At 38.2% G+C, this 17,923-nt stretch overlaps 2 protein-coding genes and 1 pseudogene across 2 annotated transcripts; 2 read left to right on the forward strand and 1 right to left on the reverse strand.

The window, feature by feature from the left end:
* The window catches only part of LOC141829735 (cysteine proteinase inhibitor 12-like), a 6,716-nt pseudogene extending 4,340 nt beyond the window's left edge, over positions 1-2,376 (forward strand).
* A 2,755-nt stretch (positions 2,377-5,131) lies between these two features.
* Positions 5,132-8,663, forward strand: LOC141829965 (lipase-like PAD4). The gene is made up of 4 exons (XM_074717426.1): positions 5,132-5,279; positions 5,350-5,704; positions 6,733-7,473; positions 7,722-8,663. Exons 1-4 carry the CDS (start codon positions 5,248-5,250, stop codon positions 8,514-8,516), a joined length of 1,923 nt encoding a protein of 640 aa, XP_074573527.1. The 5' UTR covers positions 5,132-5,247; the 3' UTR covers positions 8,517-8,663.
* Positions 8,664-9,274: 611 nt separating this feature from the next.
* LOC141829565 (chaperone protein dnaJ 10) lies at positions 9,275-15,074 on the reverse strand. Its single transcript, XM_074717076.1, has 10 exons — positions 14,787-15,074; positions 14,611-14,670; positions 14,408-14,490; positions 13,465-13,618; positions 12,897-13,026; positions 12,372-12,530; positions 12,104-12,282; positions 11,769-11,849; positions 9,775-9,924; positions 9,275-9,557 (listed from the first exon to the last, which is right to left on the reverse strand). Exons 1-10 carry the CDS (start codon positions 14,871-14,873, stop codon positions 9,480-9,482), a joined length of 1,161 nt encoding a protein of 386 aa, XP_074573177.1. The 5' UTR covers positions 14,874-15,074; the 3' UTR covers positions 9,275-9,479.
* Positions 15,075-17,923: the final 2,849 nt, after the last annotated feature.

Raw genomic sequence — 17,923 nt, forward strand, 5'->3', positions numbered from 1 at the left:
GTATTTTGCGACGAACTTTTGGGACGAAAAAATTTCGTCGCCAATTAGCAACGAAATTTGGGACAAATCCACATTTCGTTGCTAATTTGCAACAAATTTTGCGACGAATCCAATATTAGTCGCTAATTTAGCAACTCAATCAATTCGTTGCTGAGTTCGTTGCAAAAAAATAAATCGTCGCTAAATTAGTCGCAATTTGGCAACGAACCGGATTTTCGTCGCCAAATTGGCGACGAAAATCTTGTTCGTCGCCAAAACGGCGACGAATATGATTGTTCGTCGCCAATTTGGCGACGAAAATCTGGTTCGTTGCCAAATTGGCGACGACAATCCTGTTCGTCGCCAATTTTGTGATGAAAATCGTGTTCGTCGTCAATTTTGGCGACGAAATTTGATTGTTCGTCGCCAATTTGGCGACGAAAATCTTGTTCGTCGCCAAATTGGCGACGAATTTTATTGTTCGTCGCCAATTTTGCAACAAATGCTGGATTCGTCCCAAAATTAGGGACGAATTCTGGATTCGTCCCAAAATTAGGGACGAATCCATAATTCGTCGTGAAATTTTGGGACGAATTCTGGATTCGTCCCTAATTTTGGGACGAATTCTCGATTCGTCCCTAATTTTGGGATGAATTCTCGATTCGTCCCTAATTTTGGGACGAATTTAGGGACGAATCTAGAATTCGTCGCAAAAATTAGGGACGAATTCCAGATTCGTCCCAATTTGGCAGTTAGGGACAAATGCTATAATTTAGCGATCGAACGCGCGTTCGGTCGCTAAATTAGCGACCGAACCGGCATTCGGTCGCTAAATTAGCGACCGAATTCCAGTCGGTCGCTAAATTAGCGACCGAACTCCGATTCGGTCGCTAAATTATAATTTAAAAAATTGATTTATAGGGATGAAATTTTGGGACGAATTCTGGATTCGTCCCTAATTTTGGGACGAATTCTAGATTCGTCCCTAATTTTGGGACGAATTTAGGGATGAATCTAGAATTCGTCGCAAAAATTAGGGACGAATTCCAGATTCGTCCCAATTTGGCAGTTAGGGACAAATGCTATAATTTAGCGACCGAACCGGCGTTCGGTCGCTTTAGCGACCGAACTAAATTAGCGACTGAACCGATTCGGTCGCTAAATTATAATTTAAAAAATTGGTTTATAGGGATGAAATTTTGCGACGAACGGAGAATTCGTCGCCAATTTGGCGACGAAACTCGCTGTTCGTCGCCAAATTGGCGACGAAACTCGATGTTCGTCGCCAATTCAGCTCCTTGCCCAATTGGCGACGAAATACAAATTCGTCGCCAAATTTTGCGACGAAATTTGCAACGAAACCGAGTTTCGTCCCCAAATTTCCCCGATTCCCGCTCCTTGCCCATAATTTTGACAAAACTTGGCGACGAAATCTTGTTTCGTTGCCAAATCGGCGACGAAATTCCGTTTCGTCGCAAAATTGCAACGAATTCTGCGACGAATCCGTTTCGTCGCTAAAATTTTCACTTAAACCCTAGATCTGGCCCGATTCCCACTTACCGATTTTCTCTTCCCCTCCTTTCTCTCGCGCGATCTGTTCTCGCTGCCGCCGGAAACAGCCAAAAATCAGCCACAGCTTCTCTCCTTTCTTCAACGAAGGTAGCTCCAAGCTAGGTAAGCGATTTCCCCCCTTCTCTTCCTTCTCCATCGCGCTGCTCGACGCCGCATAGGTTGAGGAAGCGACGCCTGCCGACCGCGGCGGCTACTGGCCGCTGGCAGCGAGGCCAGGCTGCGGGTGCCGGTGGTCGCAGCGGCTGGTGGCCGCGCCGGCTGGTGGCCCGATTCCCACTTACCGATTTTCTCTTCCCCTCCTTTCTCTCGCGCGATCTGTTCACGCTGCCGCCGAAAACAGCCGAAAATCAGCCACAGCTTCTCTCCTTTCTTCAACGAAGGTAGCTCCAAGCTAGGTAAGCGATTTCCCCCCTTCTATTCCTTCTCCATCGCGCTGCTCGACGCCGCATAGGTTGAGGAAGCGACGCTTGCCGACCGCGACGGCTGCTGGTCGCTGGCAGCGAGGCGCAGGCCGCGAGCTCCGGCCTGCCTTCTCCATCGCGACGCCTGCCTTCTCCATCACGCTGCTTTACCAGGTTTTCAATTTTTAGGCAATCCCATTTTTTGTTAATAGTTAATTTCTTTTTTAAGTACTGATGAAAATCTTTGTTTTTCTATGATTTTAATAAATGGAAGATAACCAGGGTATTTCTTTGACATGATTTTTTCGCTGTTACTACTTGACAGAAGAGGCAAGTGCTTCCTAGGAGTTCGAGCTCGAGGCCGCGGTCTCTAGTCGATCGGGTCATGCAGCCCCAGCAGCTCGTCAATCAGGTCGGTTGCTAGCATCCCTTTCCTTTGGTTTCTCTTTTTTTTGTATTGGATAAGTAGATCATATGTCTTCTTTTCCAAAGTCAAAATGAACAATCTATACATTAAAAACATGAGCTTGAGGTTTGCTTGAGATTTCGGAAAGTTTGGATTCTCAAGTACAATTCGAACTATCTATTCAATTCAGATTGATCATTCTCATTCAATTCAGTTTGGAAACCATTTTATTTATTATTGTAGACAAGTGGTTATTTAATGTGAATGAAACTCGTTTGATTTCATAGTGAAATAATACTAGTGAGAAAATTCACCAGTATTTTTAAATTTAAAAGATCACTGCAGATATTCCGTATCCAACAAGCTATTGTTCAGCACATGGTTGGTCCAACAAGCTATGGCAACTTGGTAATTCTCCTGCTCATGTTTGATTTCTGTTGCAACTTTAGCACCTGACAGTTCATTTAACAACTACCTCAGTTCTCTGTGATTAATAGCCTCTTTTAAATGTTTGTAGATAGCTGGTGCTTCACTTTTTGACATTTTGTTGTCGAAATACAATTCAGTGACTTGCTTAAAACTTGCATGTGGAATGACGGTGTTTGTACAACCTGTTCTGGTAAATCTTTGAGTGCTTCACTTTGGTAATTATTCTTATTCTTATTTTGTCTCAGTGCCGTTGGGGATGCTTGCGTGGCGATCGGTGAATGGGTCCACAATTCTCAAGTAGAGACCTCACTTAGCAGCAGTCTCTGGAGAACAAAATCTGACATTGTACCAGAGTAAAGAAGTCATCATCCAGCTTGTTGATGTACACACGTTGATATGATGTTGGTTTGGACTTATAAACATGTACACATGTCTATTGTTGATCTTTGTATGTATTGTAGCATTTGGATCTTTGTATGGATTGTATCATTTGGATCTTTGTTATTAATGTTATATGGATGTTGATATTGAAATGAATTTTGTTATTGATTGTGTATTATATTGTGGATGTGGATGTTAATATTTGCGACGATAGATTCTATATAATTTGTGAATCGATCCGGTTGGATTGATATTTTATGTATAATAGAATATGAATTATTTTTTAAATTTTGCGATAAATTTTACAATGAAAATGGAATTCGTTGCAGATTTGCGACGAATTCTGCGACGAAAATAAATTCGTCGCAAATCTATCGTAGTGATATTTTGCAACGAAAACCATTTTCGTTGCAGAATTCGTCGCAGATTTGCAACGAATTTCATTTTCGTCGCAAATCTGCGACGAATAAAATTCGTTGCAAATCTGCGACGATACAAATTCGTTGCAAATCTGCGACGAATTCATATTCGTCGCAAATCTGCGACGAATTCTTGTTTCGTCGCAGATTTGCAACGAATTTTATTCGTCGCAAATTTGCGACGAAAATGAAATTCGTTGCAAATCTGCGACGAATTCTGCGACGAATTTAAGTTCGTTGCATATTAGCGACGAATTCTGTTTTCGTTGCAGATTTGCGACGAATTTGATTCGTTGCAAATCTGCGACGAACATAAATTCGTCGCAGATTTGCAACGAATTTGGCGACGAAAATAGCTTTTCGTCGCTAAAATTTGCGACGAAATACAAAATTTTCATCGCAAAAATTGGTGACGAGTTTATACCAACGAACTAGGATTCGTCGCAAAGTTCGTTGCAAAACGTTTTGCGACGAATTTTTTTTTAAAAATTCGTCGCAAATTTCGTCGCTAATTAAGGGTTTTTTTGTAGTGTGCAATGAGGGTGAGAGGGTGCCTAGCGACGAGGGCAAGAGGGTGTCTAGTGACGAGCGCGAGGGGTGACAGTCACATCTAGTCATGTCTGGGGTGTTTGGCGGACTCTAGCAGTGAGGGCTAGAGGGTGTTTGGCAATGAGGGCGAGGGGTGGTAGTCGCATATGGGGCAGATGGCGGAGCCTAGCGGCGAGGGTGAGAGGGCGTTTGATAACGAGGGCGAGGGGTGGCAGTAGCGTTTGGGGCGTTTAAAGGAGTCTTGTGGCGAGGGCGAGGGGTGGCAGTAGCGTTTGGGGCGTTTAAAGGAGTCTTGTGGCGAGGGCGAGGGGCATTTGGCGACAAGGGAGCTAGGGCGAGAGGCAAGAGGATGATCAGGGCAGGGGTGTATGGCGATGAGGACGACGAAAGCGAGAGGGCGAAGAACTTTATTGTGAGAGAAAAATCTAATTGCACAAGGGAAGCATCGGCTTGAGCAACGAAGATAAAAGTAATAAAAACAAAAATTACATGACAAGGTCATGGTGACAATAGAGGATGAAGAATTGCATAGGATATCAGCATATATATATATATATATATATATATATATATATATATATATATACTTTTTTTAAATATTAAAATAACTCCAACACATTTATTTTGAAAATATCTTCATATTGGTACATCATACCAATTAAAATCATAATCCTAAATTCTAAACCCTAACTACTTATAAAATTATTTAAATTAAATTAAAATTATCATACGATGAAATATTAGTATATTAAAATAATCTTTATCAAATTTTTTTAAAAGGCATCGCGATGGAAATGATAATAATGTTTATCCATTTTCCTTTATGTCAGTAGGGGTATTGTTACAGTTTTAAAACTATAAGGTATATTTTTAAAAGAAAGGGAGCCACCAGGGGAGGGGGTGAAATGAAATTTGTTGAAAATAATGGTGCTTTTCCCAACCAAAGCGTACCGTGCTTTGCTTTCACATTTTAAGCTAAAAAAAGAAACAACGATCTCTCTCTCTCTCAATCAGTGCGTTGAAAGTGTGCACAACGATGTTAGTTCTCTTTCCCCAAATATCAAGTTCCCCTCTTCCTCCTCGCCGCTGAATTCGACCTCCAGCAACGGCGATGGATTCCAGGGCGGAGGCGGAGCGCTCCCTGTAAGTTTCTACAGCTCAATCCTATCGCCTCTTCCCTTCTCGCTTTCTCTTGATTTGGCTTCTCTTAAAGGTTCGAGACGAGCCACGTCCTCGGCGCTCTCCTCGCCTCCTCCCCTTTGCTGACTCAGGCGTGGAGCCGCTCCCTGCGTGCCAATGCCGGAAGCGCGACCTTCGTCCTCGACAGGAGCGACGACGCGGTCTTCGTCGCCTTCTCCGGTGCTCATACCGACGCTTCGACGTCCGCGGCCTCGTCTGGCCTCGACGGCGGGTTCTTCGAGCCTGTTCCCCTATACAGTGGCGCTCGCGAGCTCTTTGCGCTGCTGGGAGGAGGCGAAGGGGACGAAGACGGGCAGCCGCCGCCGGTGCTCCTCCAGGCCGGTGCCCTCCGCCTGTTTATGAGCTTGTACCACAGCTCCGAGTTCCAGGTCTGCCCTCGATTTTTTTCTTTCTTGGATTAGGGTTTCCTATGCTCCAAATTTAATCAAATTAGGGTCGTTTTTTTATTTCCCCAAATCTCCTAAATTGCATCATTACTTGGATATGATGGTCTTTTTCCCTTTGTTGAGTGGGGGCAAAAAATTGATCTTTGGACTTTGAGATGTATGCGCCACCTTCCTTGGTGTCAATTGCCGCAAGGTATTGGAAGTCAAATATCAGCACAACCTTTAGGTGTAGCACCTTCTACTGTTAAAGTATGGCAATCTGGCCATGAGACTTGTGACTCTTGTTTTTCTTCAAGACTGATTTAATCATGGACAACTTGAAAAATGATTACTTCACATGTGAACAAGCTTGTTTTGATGGGTCCAGAGAGAACTAAAGATGCACTCTACGTCTTTAAGCCTTGCAGACTGCAAATACATCAAAATTTTCGTTTCTTTTTTTCCTGTTACAAAAGAAGGTTTTTGCCATGGCATCCTTGTTTAATGTTATTTCTGTTCATGTCTATAAGCTCTACAGTAGAGGCAGAGATAAATATTGCTGCGTTATATGCTCTAGAAAGACTGGCCATTCCTAACAACGAGAGTCAGCAAGTTTCAGTCAAAATAGGCTGATTTGTCCATTCTTGGAGAAGGTTCCAGTAAGTCGACCAATAAAGTCTTCCCTGTCGAAGTCCAGTCTTACATTAGGAAAATTTATTGCAAGTTTGACCTGCTTTCCACCATCAAATTATCATGCGATCTGTTCTACACGCCTTTTGTTTTTAATTTCGTCAGTATTAAAAGTTGTTACTGCAATTCATTCCACATGTCATGTATACCATTTACCATCCCTCCCGAGTTTTAATAACTAAAATTGATCCGGTAAGATGCAATATTATGCTAATCGGATTTTATTTTTTCAAGGATATACCATGATGCTTTGTCGACATAACTTGTATTTGTTAATATCAAAATAACATGTTATTTTGCCTATGTAGATTTGTGGTTATTTCTTTTCTTGCAATGCTTAGGTGCTGATATCAGAGACCAAAAACAAGTCCGTAGTATTGACTGGCCACTCTGTGGGTGGTTGCGTGGCCTCCCTTTTGGGTCTCTATTTCCTATGTGCATCATCTGCTCGGGCAAATGCTCCAACGCCTGCTTCACTCCTCTGCATCACATTTGGGAGCCCAATGATAGGGAATGAAACACTTTCTCGAGCAATTCTTAGAGAACGATGGGGTGGAAGGTTCTGTCATGTTGTCGCACAGCATGACATCATGCCAAGGCTGCTCTTTTGCCCTCTCAACTCCATGCCTAACCAGTTTACTACCTTAATTCACAATCTCATGCAATCATGGCGAGTTTCAATGTGTAATCCTCAGTCCTCAAGATCCACATTAGGCTTGTCTGACGACCAGAAAGCAGAGCTGCATCAATATATATCTATGCATGTCAGTGAAGCAGCAGCAGAGCAGAAGCATTACATGGGTTCTTATCGACCATTTGGAAACTATGCTTTGTGCTCCACAGAAGGAGCAGTGTGCATCAGTGATCCACTGACTGTTTTGAAGATGCTCCAACTAACGTTCATGACAGGTGATGCGAGTAGCAGCATTGAGGAGCAGCACATTTCCTATGGGGATCTTGTGTCAAAGTTATCAGAAAACCTACAATTCAAGAAGAGACTCCACTCTGAAGAATATGAAACCAAGTCTAACTATAGCGTGGGGGTCTCACTGGCACTGGAGGCATCAGGCATTGGAGTCCAGGTAGATTGCTATTTTTTATACTATTAGTCTTTTCTTCTCTTTAAAAATAGTCAGTTGGTCTTCAATTGTCTTCCTTTCACAGTATTAGGGGGAAAAAAAATCAAGGTATGCTTTTAAAATATACATTTATATGTTGAAAAATAAGCAGTCTACTTAACTGAGATGAATGTCTAATTTTGCTCTGACATTGCTGCGTTTGAGATTCTGAAACCTTAACCCAATGACTTACCAGTAGTTCAATATAACAGGACATGGGGGCCATGGAGGCACGAGAATGGCTTGAATTGAGCATGTGTCGGCGCCCGAATCTAAACAGTGCCAGCCTAGCTATAAAGCTAGCCAAGGTGACACCATGCCGTGCCCAGATTGAGTGGTACAAGGACTTGTGTGATGGTGACATGGGCTACTATGATTGTTTCAAGCTCCGGAAGGCGCCCAAGCGTGATGGAAAGGTTAATATAAACCGCATCAAGCTTGGGCATTTCTGGGACGGGCTACTCTCTATGCTGCAAGACAACAAGCTACCACACAACTTCTTGAAGCGCGACAAGTGGGTCAATGCTGCTCAATTCTACAAGCTCCTAGTTGAGCCCCTGGACATTGCCGAATACTACCGGTGCCAGCACTACAAGACCAGGGGCCACTACCTGAACCATGGCAGGGAGAGGAGGTATGAGGTGTTTGACAAATGGTGGAATGAGGACAAGGAGTCCTCTGAGAAGGCTGCCAACCGGAAGAGGAGCAAGTTTGCTGGGCTGACGCAGGACTCATGTTTCTGGGCCAAGGTGGAAGAAGCAAGAGAATGGATCGAGAATGCTCAGGGCGAGAAAAACCCCACCAAGTTGGTGAAGCTTTGGGAGAACATCAATGGCTTTGAGAGCTACGCAAATGGATTGATTGAGAGAAAGGAGGTGTCAATCGACGTGTTGGCTCCAAGATCGAGCTTTAGCTTTTGGGTGAATGCGGTGAAGGAGATGAAGCTGAAGCAGGCATGCAGTGTTCCTTCTTCGTCTGTTCTAGTTGGAGTAACTGGAGGCATGTAACCTGAAACCACGAAGAGGTAGGTAAGGTATGTAATTATATTTTGAAATTAACAGTAGTAGTACAGTTTATAGTTAGAAAAACTTAGCATTAGTGTTCTTAATCAGTAGCGATAAATCATCATTATATAAAATGGAGCTTTTATATCAGTGTTCTGATCTGATTACAATGTACAGTTGAATAATTGTTTGTGTAATGACTTGACAAAGTCATGGTATGCTAATCATGGTTGTCAATTTCTTATAACTCTCATTTTCATTATGAAAGTTTCTGAAAAAGATATAACTGAAACCACTGAAATCAGACAAAGGCAACAAGGACTTCAAATGTTGAACGTACCGCAATGACTGCTTTCACCAAGTTGAAGATTCAGAGCTTTTATAAACTTGGTGTTGCATTAGCTGTTGTTGCTGTGATAATAATATTGAAATAAAGATATTTTTAATATAAAAGTTATATTATAATATTATTTTATTTTTGAAAAAGTATTCTTTCTACAAAGTCCTTAGCTCGATGATGATTTGCCAACATCAGCTGCATGTTCTTAGCTCAACTGTCCTATAGGATTTCGTAAAGAGGGATTGCTCACATTCTAAATGGTTTGTGAATCCTCTCAAAGGAAGATCATAAGAAATCAACTCGATGCCAAATTAGAAAACAAACTCTTGTTGATATTAAACAGACACCTGCACCACTCTAAGGAAATCCATTCTGAATAATTTAAACCACTCGATTAAAGAAAGAAAGAAAAAGTGTTACATAGCTCTGTTCGATTTGCACATTGGAATTTAAATCAAACAATGAAGATTGTATTTAGGTGTCAAGAGATTGAGCCAAATAAACTGCCTTTACACATAAATAATGCTAAATTTTACTGATCTCTATACACGACTGCACTTCACTGCGTCTACTTTGATTTTTCGAGCACTGAAGTCATCAAAATCAACATGGAACTCACCTCAGCATCATTTGATGGGTGGCTCAGGATCGTCGTCCACATCATATGCTGGGTTACAAATGCATCTAAAGAATCTTCCAATGCCCTGAAACAAAAAAAAACAAAAAAAAAAAAAAAAAAAAGGTTAAGCTTTTGTTTGTACCAAGAACTGCTTCAGGTGTGTTTATTTCTGATAAGGACAAAATCAAACTCTAATAGCAGTTTGAGATTGGTCAAGTCTATACGTCAACCAACTTTTTGATTTGTTTTGCTGCACAATAATCAAGAAATTGATGCTAAAACAGGATTCAGAATAGATTTACCTGAGTAAGAAATGGAGTTCGATATGGAAGCCTCCTTGGATAATCCTCAACTGAACTACAATCAGAATCGGTGTCATCATCATCTTGAACTATTTTTTCTTTTGCGATCGGAGCAGGCAAGGCATACTTTTCCTTCTTCAAAGGGCAACCCTGAAGACAACAAAAAGGAAACCATTCACAAGTGGAGTTAAGCTATAGAAGGAATATTGTAAATGTGGCAAACTGGATACAACTAAGTGCATATTACTTTTTGAGATTCAAAGAGATGAATTTCTTCATGTTGAACATCAAAGTTCAAACAGGTTTATTTCTAGTGTTATCCTTTTGGAAGAGCAAATAGTTATTAAATTAACCTGTTCATTTTTTAACAATCCTGATTAGAGACTTATGTGCATAATCCTGGCACCATATACAGGTAACTAGCAATTACTGAACGGAGTAAAGGTCTAAATCTATTCTATTCACATACAGTAGCCTATATGATTCATGACATCTAAAATTATATGTAACTTTAAAATATAGCCTCCGATCTTCAAACTTATGAATTCAGATAGATTTCTAACAAATTATGATCAGAGAAGTTTTACATGTTGGATTTGTGAAAGAGATTTCAACTAAAATTTTGTTTGGATCCACCACGTCCAGAAGAAGAGAGGACAAAAGGGGGTTTGTAAAGCAACCTCTACGTATATCTATTGTGCATGGTGCATAATGTAGTTAAGGTTGTCTCATGCACTAGAAAATCCACCTTCCTTGACTATTCATTACTTTGTGCCTCTATGTGATTATTTCTATGTTATCACTGAATTTAAAATTCTACTCTCTTCAACCTTTATATTATTTTTTGTATAACATAAATAAAATTTATTATCTTTTGTCTTTTATAATGATTTAAATTTAATTATGACATAGAGTTTAATTCAATTTCATAATGGTTAGACTCATCTTCAATTAATTAAATTAAACTTTGATAAATTTTCTTTCTCATTTTAGAATTGATAAAATAAATTAGTTTATTGAATATAACTGAAGAATTATAGCTCTTTTTATTCTCAATTCATATATAAAATCTGTATCATTTTGCATGTAAATGGTAATGTATCTGAATCATAATAGTATCATTTTGACAACTATAGAGATATAGGTACGTATAGGTATGAATTGAGTTAATTTGTGTATGCACCAAACCCCGAATATAGGCATTAGCATGAGTTAATGCAGGGTGAGATGCCTAGTGGGGTGCACATAGTTGACCCATGCTTTTATATGTGTGACAAAGATTTACGAAATAGTTTATTTTAATTAAAATGGTTGTCTTTGTAAAATATTTTTTTTTTCACGCATTGAGATTTTTGTTGAAACAGTTTATTGCACTGTTGCAACCCAACCTACCAGCTTTTTGAGGTTTACAGATTGAAAGTTTGATTTCAGTGGTTTTTTTTTTTTTTGCCTCTTGCAGCATCAGCAATAAAAACCCAACCTTAAGAAAAACCCTAATTTCATTCTCCTTCCAAGTCGAGGCTCTTGTGATTGGATTCAATCTGCCTTCATCTGCATCTTGAATGCACCTATGAGATATGTATTATTAGTTAAATCTAGGAACAGGTATGCCACATCACACCCTGTACATTATAAGAGACTCTAAAAAGAGTCAGTTTATTGGCACATCAACCAGATTTCTAAGCATAGGTTATTTTTGCGATGTTTACCGTATTACTTTTTGATGTGCATTAGTTTTTTCTTAAATTTTAAGGATTTTGAGTTTTATAATGAAGAGCGTCTCCTGGTAGTTGTGTTCATACACTAGGGTCAAGAGAAGACAGATTTTGAACAATAACTGCATCAAAGCTAAGCATGGGATAAGCAACAAAATGTAGCATAACTCAATGTTACATGCAATGATCAATTGTATTTCAACAAGGGCAGTTGCTAGGCATGCTAGAATTTATAATTTTAAATCACAAATGAATAGAAAAGCTGGAGTTATTATTCACCTGGAAAATCTTTCCAAGAATTTTTAAAGCTACCATACGGTACTTTAGTTCCTCCTTCTTGACATTGTTTTCTTGCAAAACCTACAATTGTTTCAGTTAACGTAAGATAAAGTAAGATATTATGATGGACAATACAGAATTCAAGGAGAAGTTTTGTTTCTGTACTCAATAATGGTAGTGTAAAATCAAACGAATAAATTTTGACATTATGGTAAACAGACAATCAAGAATGCTTTTTATGCTACAATGCCTGCTGCCAAAACTAGAGTGGTTTTAAATGTAGTTTGGAGCTTAGTACACATTCCTGTATTAACTATCCATAATCAGTATCATACCATTTGGCAGACATGTAGAAGTGTCATTTCAATATCGACAACATTCAGTTTCCACAATGAATCAACCATCAAGTCCTTGTTCATCCTCATATGATATTCGACATCCTTTTCTGTAATTGTGGCATCTTTGTTGAGTTGCCTGCATATATCTTCTTGAATCTGCAGTAGCTGGAAAGCACCTATTCAGAGTTTAATGTTTAATGGTCGAGTTAGTTGTGTGAATAAAGTATCTTAAAAATCAACAAAAAATGAAGGACCAATTTGAGACCTTTAGCTGCTGATATTTGTGATTTCCAGAAATGTCCCTTGTTTCTCACCCATTCAGCAAAGAATGGCACACCAAGATACATTACCTTCTTGCCTAGCTCCTTGGCAGCCTGTCTTGCATATACATAACCAATTGTCTGTAGAATCTCCACTCCGAAGGCTGCCGTTGAACATTGATCAGTGAAAAAAGGTGGAAGATTTAAAGACACAGCATCTTAAGACATCTAATTTAATGAATTCAAGCCTATATGCAGAGGAAAGGGAATTGTGGCTCTTGCAAGACAGATAGTAACCACCCTCCCATAATCTGAGAAGTTTAGTATCACTCTTGCATACAAAGCATGTGCTTAGAATTAATTTAGAAATGTAGAGAAAATACATATTTAGAAAATGCACTTCAGTAGAGGATCTGATTATGCAAGGTATATTGTAAATGAAACATCTGAATTGAGTATGAGATGCAATTTGCCAAATTTATCAAATCAAATTATGGATTTGACAAAACAGAAGTCAGTCAGAAACCAACCTGTGTTGGTAAGCCTCTTTGCTTCAGACTCTGCACGATGAAAGAATCCTTCTTTATCACCACAAACATATTGATTGAGAAAATCTTTCAAGAACCTGGCAAGTTTCTCTTCTCTTTCTGTCTGCACAGCCTACATGATAATAAAGAGGGCAACACAGTTGTGAATATGACAAAGACATGTAAAACAGTCAGTCATGGGCAAGCACAAAGTGCCTTAGTATCATTAAAAACAGTTCTTTACAAATACATGAAAATAAGTTAGAAAAAAAAATTAATGGGCAGTTTTTGCATAAACCATCCTTATAAAGGGGATCCAATCTCAAACATTTTATCAACAAAAAGCCAACAGAAAATGTAAATAGTGCCTCAGCATAACGAGTTTGTACTGAGGTCTCCCTCTGTGTTTCTGAGAAAAAAAACTCAGTTTCTACAATTGAGACAATCCTTTTCCAAGTTCCAGCATAACTAACTAGAAAGAGATTAAATTCTATCAAAATTGAAATAGGGATAATCTTAGAATCAGAAAATAGTTGTCATAACTAGAAAAAGAACAATCTTTTGCACACACCTTCAATCTATCTTGAAGTTTCTCTGGACTTTCATTTTCGCTCATCAATTCAAATGATGCCATTGAGGCCACAGCAAGGTACCCTATGTAATTTTCAAAAAGTTCACTTCCAAAAAGAAGGGTAAATATGGCTGTGGCATCTAACATATTTTCCCTGAAAAATTGAAGGGAAAAAAATATCAATAAAATAAACCTAGAAAACCAAATAACTTACAGTTTAAACCATCATTTCCTCAAGTCTGACTTTACCATAAATAATGATTTGGATGTTTGAACTAACAGAAGTAATATTAAGAACACAGAAAACCAATTAGTCAACAACCACAAGCAGGTACCCAAACTATTTGGGACATGGATAGACTGTTAATCTCTAGGTAATTGAATCTCATTCTTTCTGGTACAATTGGAAGAGCATAGAGCAGCAGAAAATGTGGAAATTACAGGCACCAGCCATAAATCTGGCAATATAAGTAATGGAGTAGATTCTTAGTCTAATTTTTGGTCTAGTGGCACATTAGTGACGCGAATGAAAACAATCAACTATTGAGGCATAAATTTTTAAGCTAATTAATTACACAATCTTGAACTTATTATCCCCTCTCAACATTTATGAGGAGTGTTGACCAATCTTCTAGGCATGGATTTTGATGAAAATTTTAGAAACATAATTTTTTCTATGTTTTCTGCTTGAGCAAAATATCTTAACTTTCTCCAGCCTTAACTTGCTATGTTTCAGGTTTTAGAAGGACAGAAGTACATCAAATTGGCTTCACACCATGAACTGGTTAATTCAAAAGCGTGATTGCAAATTTGCAACAATTGCATTCTCATGGTCTCTTCCTTGTTGAAAGAAACGTATATCAACTACTATATGGGTGGGAACTGTGAGCTAAATTTAGGACACGAAGAAGACCATGGATCTATGAAGAATGGAATTGCTCACCTCGACACACTTTCTTTACCAAAACCATCATAAGCTTTTCTCTGCACTGGATCACCCAACACCTGATATGCTTCCCCAAGTGTCTGTCCAAACATACAGAAACAACAACTCGACAAGCTTCAAACAATACCACTATTAAAGTTGAAAAGTCATTCAAACCTATTGCTCTTTGATGCCATCATATCAAAATGAGCTGAACTTGCCTGAAATTTTTCTGCAGCTTTCGGATCATTTGGATTCTTGTCCGGATGAACTTGTCTTGCCTGAACCGTTCAACAAATCATTGAAAAATAATAAATTAAACCCAGAAAGCCCATAGATTTCACTCCACGAAGGGTGATACATAATACAAAGGGAAAAGGACTGTTAAAAGAACCACCTTTAGATAGTAAGCTTTGCGAATCTCCTCCTCCGAAGCCGACGGACTGACGCCAAGAACGTCATAATACTCGGTCTCCGTGGCCATCCCTGCCTGGTCAAAATCCCGTCTTTTGCTTCCGGCACTGTCGCTCTCTCAGCAAAACGACTATGATCTGGAAATGGGGGAGAACAGCAGTGGGGGAGAAGAAGCGGCACATGGCCGCCTTTCCAGTTCCGCAGGCATGAAGGGATTAAAGAAAGGGGTGATGACGAATGAGAGGGCATTAATGATGCCTTCGTTGGTGGAGCTCTGGCTATAGAAGGAATTGTTAAATGACCTTCTTTTAGGTGGAAGGTGAGAGCGAGCGAGTGTTGTGGCGCTCACGCAAAGGAGGTGGTTGAAGAAATGGGAGGGAGGGAGGGAGGTGGGTGAGGGATTCAGAGTCATGGAGGGGATGATTGCAGTCGCGTGGGCGGCGCTTCGGGGTAAAATATTCATATTCCATTTAAAATATAAATGATTTTGATTCAGCAAATATTATAAAAAAATTCTCAATTTGAATCCGATTTGAAAAATTCGAAATGATGAAATTCACCGTCCAACGATCCTATACGATCGATCTTATGATTATTTATGAAAAGATAAATCGAAAAGTTACAGTTGACCACGACGGAGGAGGGGACCAAAATTTGATCCTTGTTCATTTCAACAAATTTGTCCCATCGTAACCAACTCAATTATGCTCCGAATGCAATCATACCAACACTAATGCACCGAATCTCATCAAAACTTTAAAGTTAAACGTGCATGAGCAAGAGGATGGATGACCCTTGAAAAATCCTAACTCAAATTCACGCAATCGATCCATCCGAATAATCCAACTGATTTAATTTAATTTTAAAAAAATTAATATTCATCACTTTTATTTTAATATTGTTGTCGTATTATATATATTTCCAAAATAAAATTTAATTTAACTTAAAAAAATTCTTTAAATTTTAAATTTAAATTAATTCGGATCAACATGAATCCATTCGAATCCAAATCGAACTCAACTCAACCCGAACTCCCCCAATTTGAATTTGAAAACTCTTGATCCTAATCTGATATTTTTCATATCGATTTGAGTAAGATTATCGGATCGAATTTATTTTTGACACTCTTAATTCGTTTGGAAGTGAAATTCGAGTTCAAACTTTAATTTTAATTTCAGTTATTCGAATTTTAATTTAAATATATTTAAATTAAAATTATAGAATTCATTTTTTATCAAATATCTTTTTAATCTTCTATATTTAAAATGATGATTTACTAAGCTCGTACATAGATTTGAAAAAATTTTAAATCACGCATTGTACTTTCAAAATGATCAAAGAGCATACTGATTTACAATGAACTTTCCCATTCTATCCCTCCTAAAAAATATTAACTTTATCCATGTCGATTCTCAAAGCATATCATATTTAAAAAATTAAATATAAAAATTATTTATATAGTTTGGATACATACAACTTTAATATCTCTTGTCTTTCCTCTCCTCTCTTATCACTGATAGAAAGTAAATCTCTCTTACCATTAAATATAAAAATTATTTCTATGATTTGAGCACATACAACCTCAACATCTCTCCCCTCTCTATTTCTCTGTTCATTAAAAGTAAATTCCTTTTTTTTCTTTCTCTCTTACTTATCGATTTATACAACTTAAATTTATTTTTTAATTTAACTATTAAAATCAGAATCAAGATTTGAATTAAATCTACCTTCTCCAAATTCTTCTACTCTTTCATGTGGTTGCAAATTCGTAGAAATTCAAATAGTCTAGGTTCATCCATGGATTTCGGTTAAAATCTACTAATTGACTTAGAGAGCTTCGATTGCACCAATTTTAAGTCTTGTGAGTTTTCGAAGTGCCAAGAAGACTAAATGTGCCCTCCTTTACTATTTTCGAGCTTCCCTAATAGTACTAAGGAGAAATGAGTCTTCAGCAAGAACGCTTGGGTTGAAAATTAACATAATACTAGGGGACTTAAAATAAATAATGGAGAGTACTTTGGGACTCCTTGTGACCTAAGAAACCCACAAGATTTGAAATAAGTAATCTGAGCTTTCTAGGTCGATCAGTAGGTTTGATCGAAAATCACTGATAAATCTACGCTATTTGGATCAAACCTTTCACCATCATTAGCCATCCATAGATGATTTCAAGCAGGAGAAGGGGAGTCTTGACGCAACGGTAAGGTTGCTGTCATGTAACCTAGAGGTCACGGGTTCAAATCCTGAAAACAGCCTCTTGCCAAAGGCAAGGTAAGGCTGCGTACAATGGATCCTTTCCCCGGACCCCGCATGGCTACGTTGACCTGGTCCGGGTCCGGGTCCGGGCCGGGTCCGGGCTGGACCCGGCCCGTGGTCGGGTCTAATGGCGGGAGTTTCGTGTACTGGGCTGCCCTAAGATGATTTCAAGCAGGAACATAAATATTAGAAGACATCACATCAACGTAAATTGGAGATATGATATCAACTAAAAAAAGCATCATAAATAATCCCTGCATAATGGTTATGATAAGAAGGAACACCATGAAGAGACGCGACTGAACTGACACAATTGTTTTGGTTCCTTCAACTTTGGTACTTCCCCGTCAGGTTCCTTCAAACTTGGTTCCTTTTTTTCATATCTAAGTCGCTCAAGGTTATTGATAATATCTTATTTGATTTATGTTATGATCAATTTTCAAGTAATGCAGCATTATCGTCACATCAGCAAATGAGTTATAACTCAAAAATATAATTACCTTGGCAGCCTAAGATTTTCTATGATTCTGGATATTAACAAAAAAAATTTCCATGATTACCCTTTAATTTTAAAACTGAGTTAATTGAAATATATCGTGAAACCTAATTGAAACTAAATTAATTAATTTAATAAATTTTAATTTAAAAAACTTATAAATTTAAAAGAGATAATTTATTTTAAATTAAAAAATATAATTAATAAATTATATTTATTAATTTAATAAATTATTTTATTAAAATAATTATTTTAATGAATTATTTTATTAAAATATATAAAAATATATTTTAAAATTTAGAAAATAAAATTAACAAATTATATTTATTAATTTAATGAATTATTTTATTAAAATAAAATTAATAAAT

Source organism: Curcuma longa, chromosome 5, assembly GCF_044706935.1.
Source record: "Curcuma longa cultivar G26 ecotype Majalengka, Jawa Barat chromosome 5, ITB_CL_G26_1.1, whole genome shotgun sequence".
Taxonomy (NCBI): Eukaryota; Viridiplantae; Streptophyta; class Magnoliopsida; order Zingiberales; family Zingiberaceae; genus Curcuma; species Curcuma longa.

Bases quoted from the DNA above. Each gene is read 5' to 3' on its own strand.
- LOC141829565 (XM_074717076.1), bottom strand. From the start codon at position 14,873: ATGGCCACGGAGACCGAGTATTATGACGTTCTTGGCGTCAGTCCGTCG. The intron at 13,027-13,464 runs GTGTGTGCAAAA...ATTATCATGTAG, and splicing joins AACTTCAAGATAGATTGAAG to GCTGTGCAGACAGAAAGAGA. The intron at 12,531-12,896 runs GTTGGTTTCTGA...GTTCAACGGCAG, and splicing joins AAAGAGGCTTACCAACACAG to CCTTCGGAGTGGAGATTCTA.
- LOC141829965 (XM_074717426.1), top strand. From the start codon at position 5,248: ATGGATTCCAGGGCGGAGGCGGAGCGCTCCCT. The intron at 5,705-6,732 runs GTCTGCCCTCGA...TGCAATGCTTAG, and splicing joins ACCACAGCTCCGAGTTCCAG to GTGCTGATATCAGAGACCAA. The intron at 7,474-7,721 runs GTAGATTGCTAT...TCAATATAACAG, and splicing joins CATCAGGCATTGGAGTCCAG to GACATGGGGGCCATGGAGGC.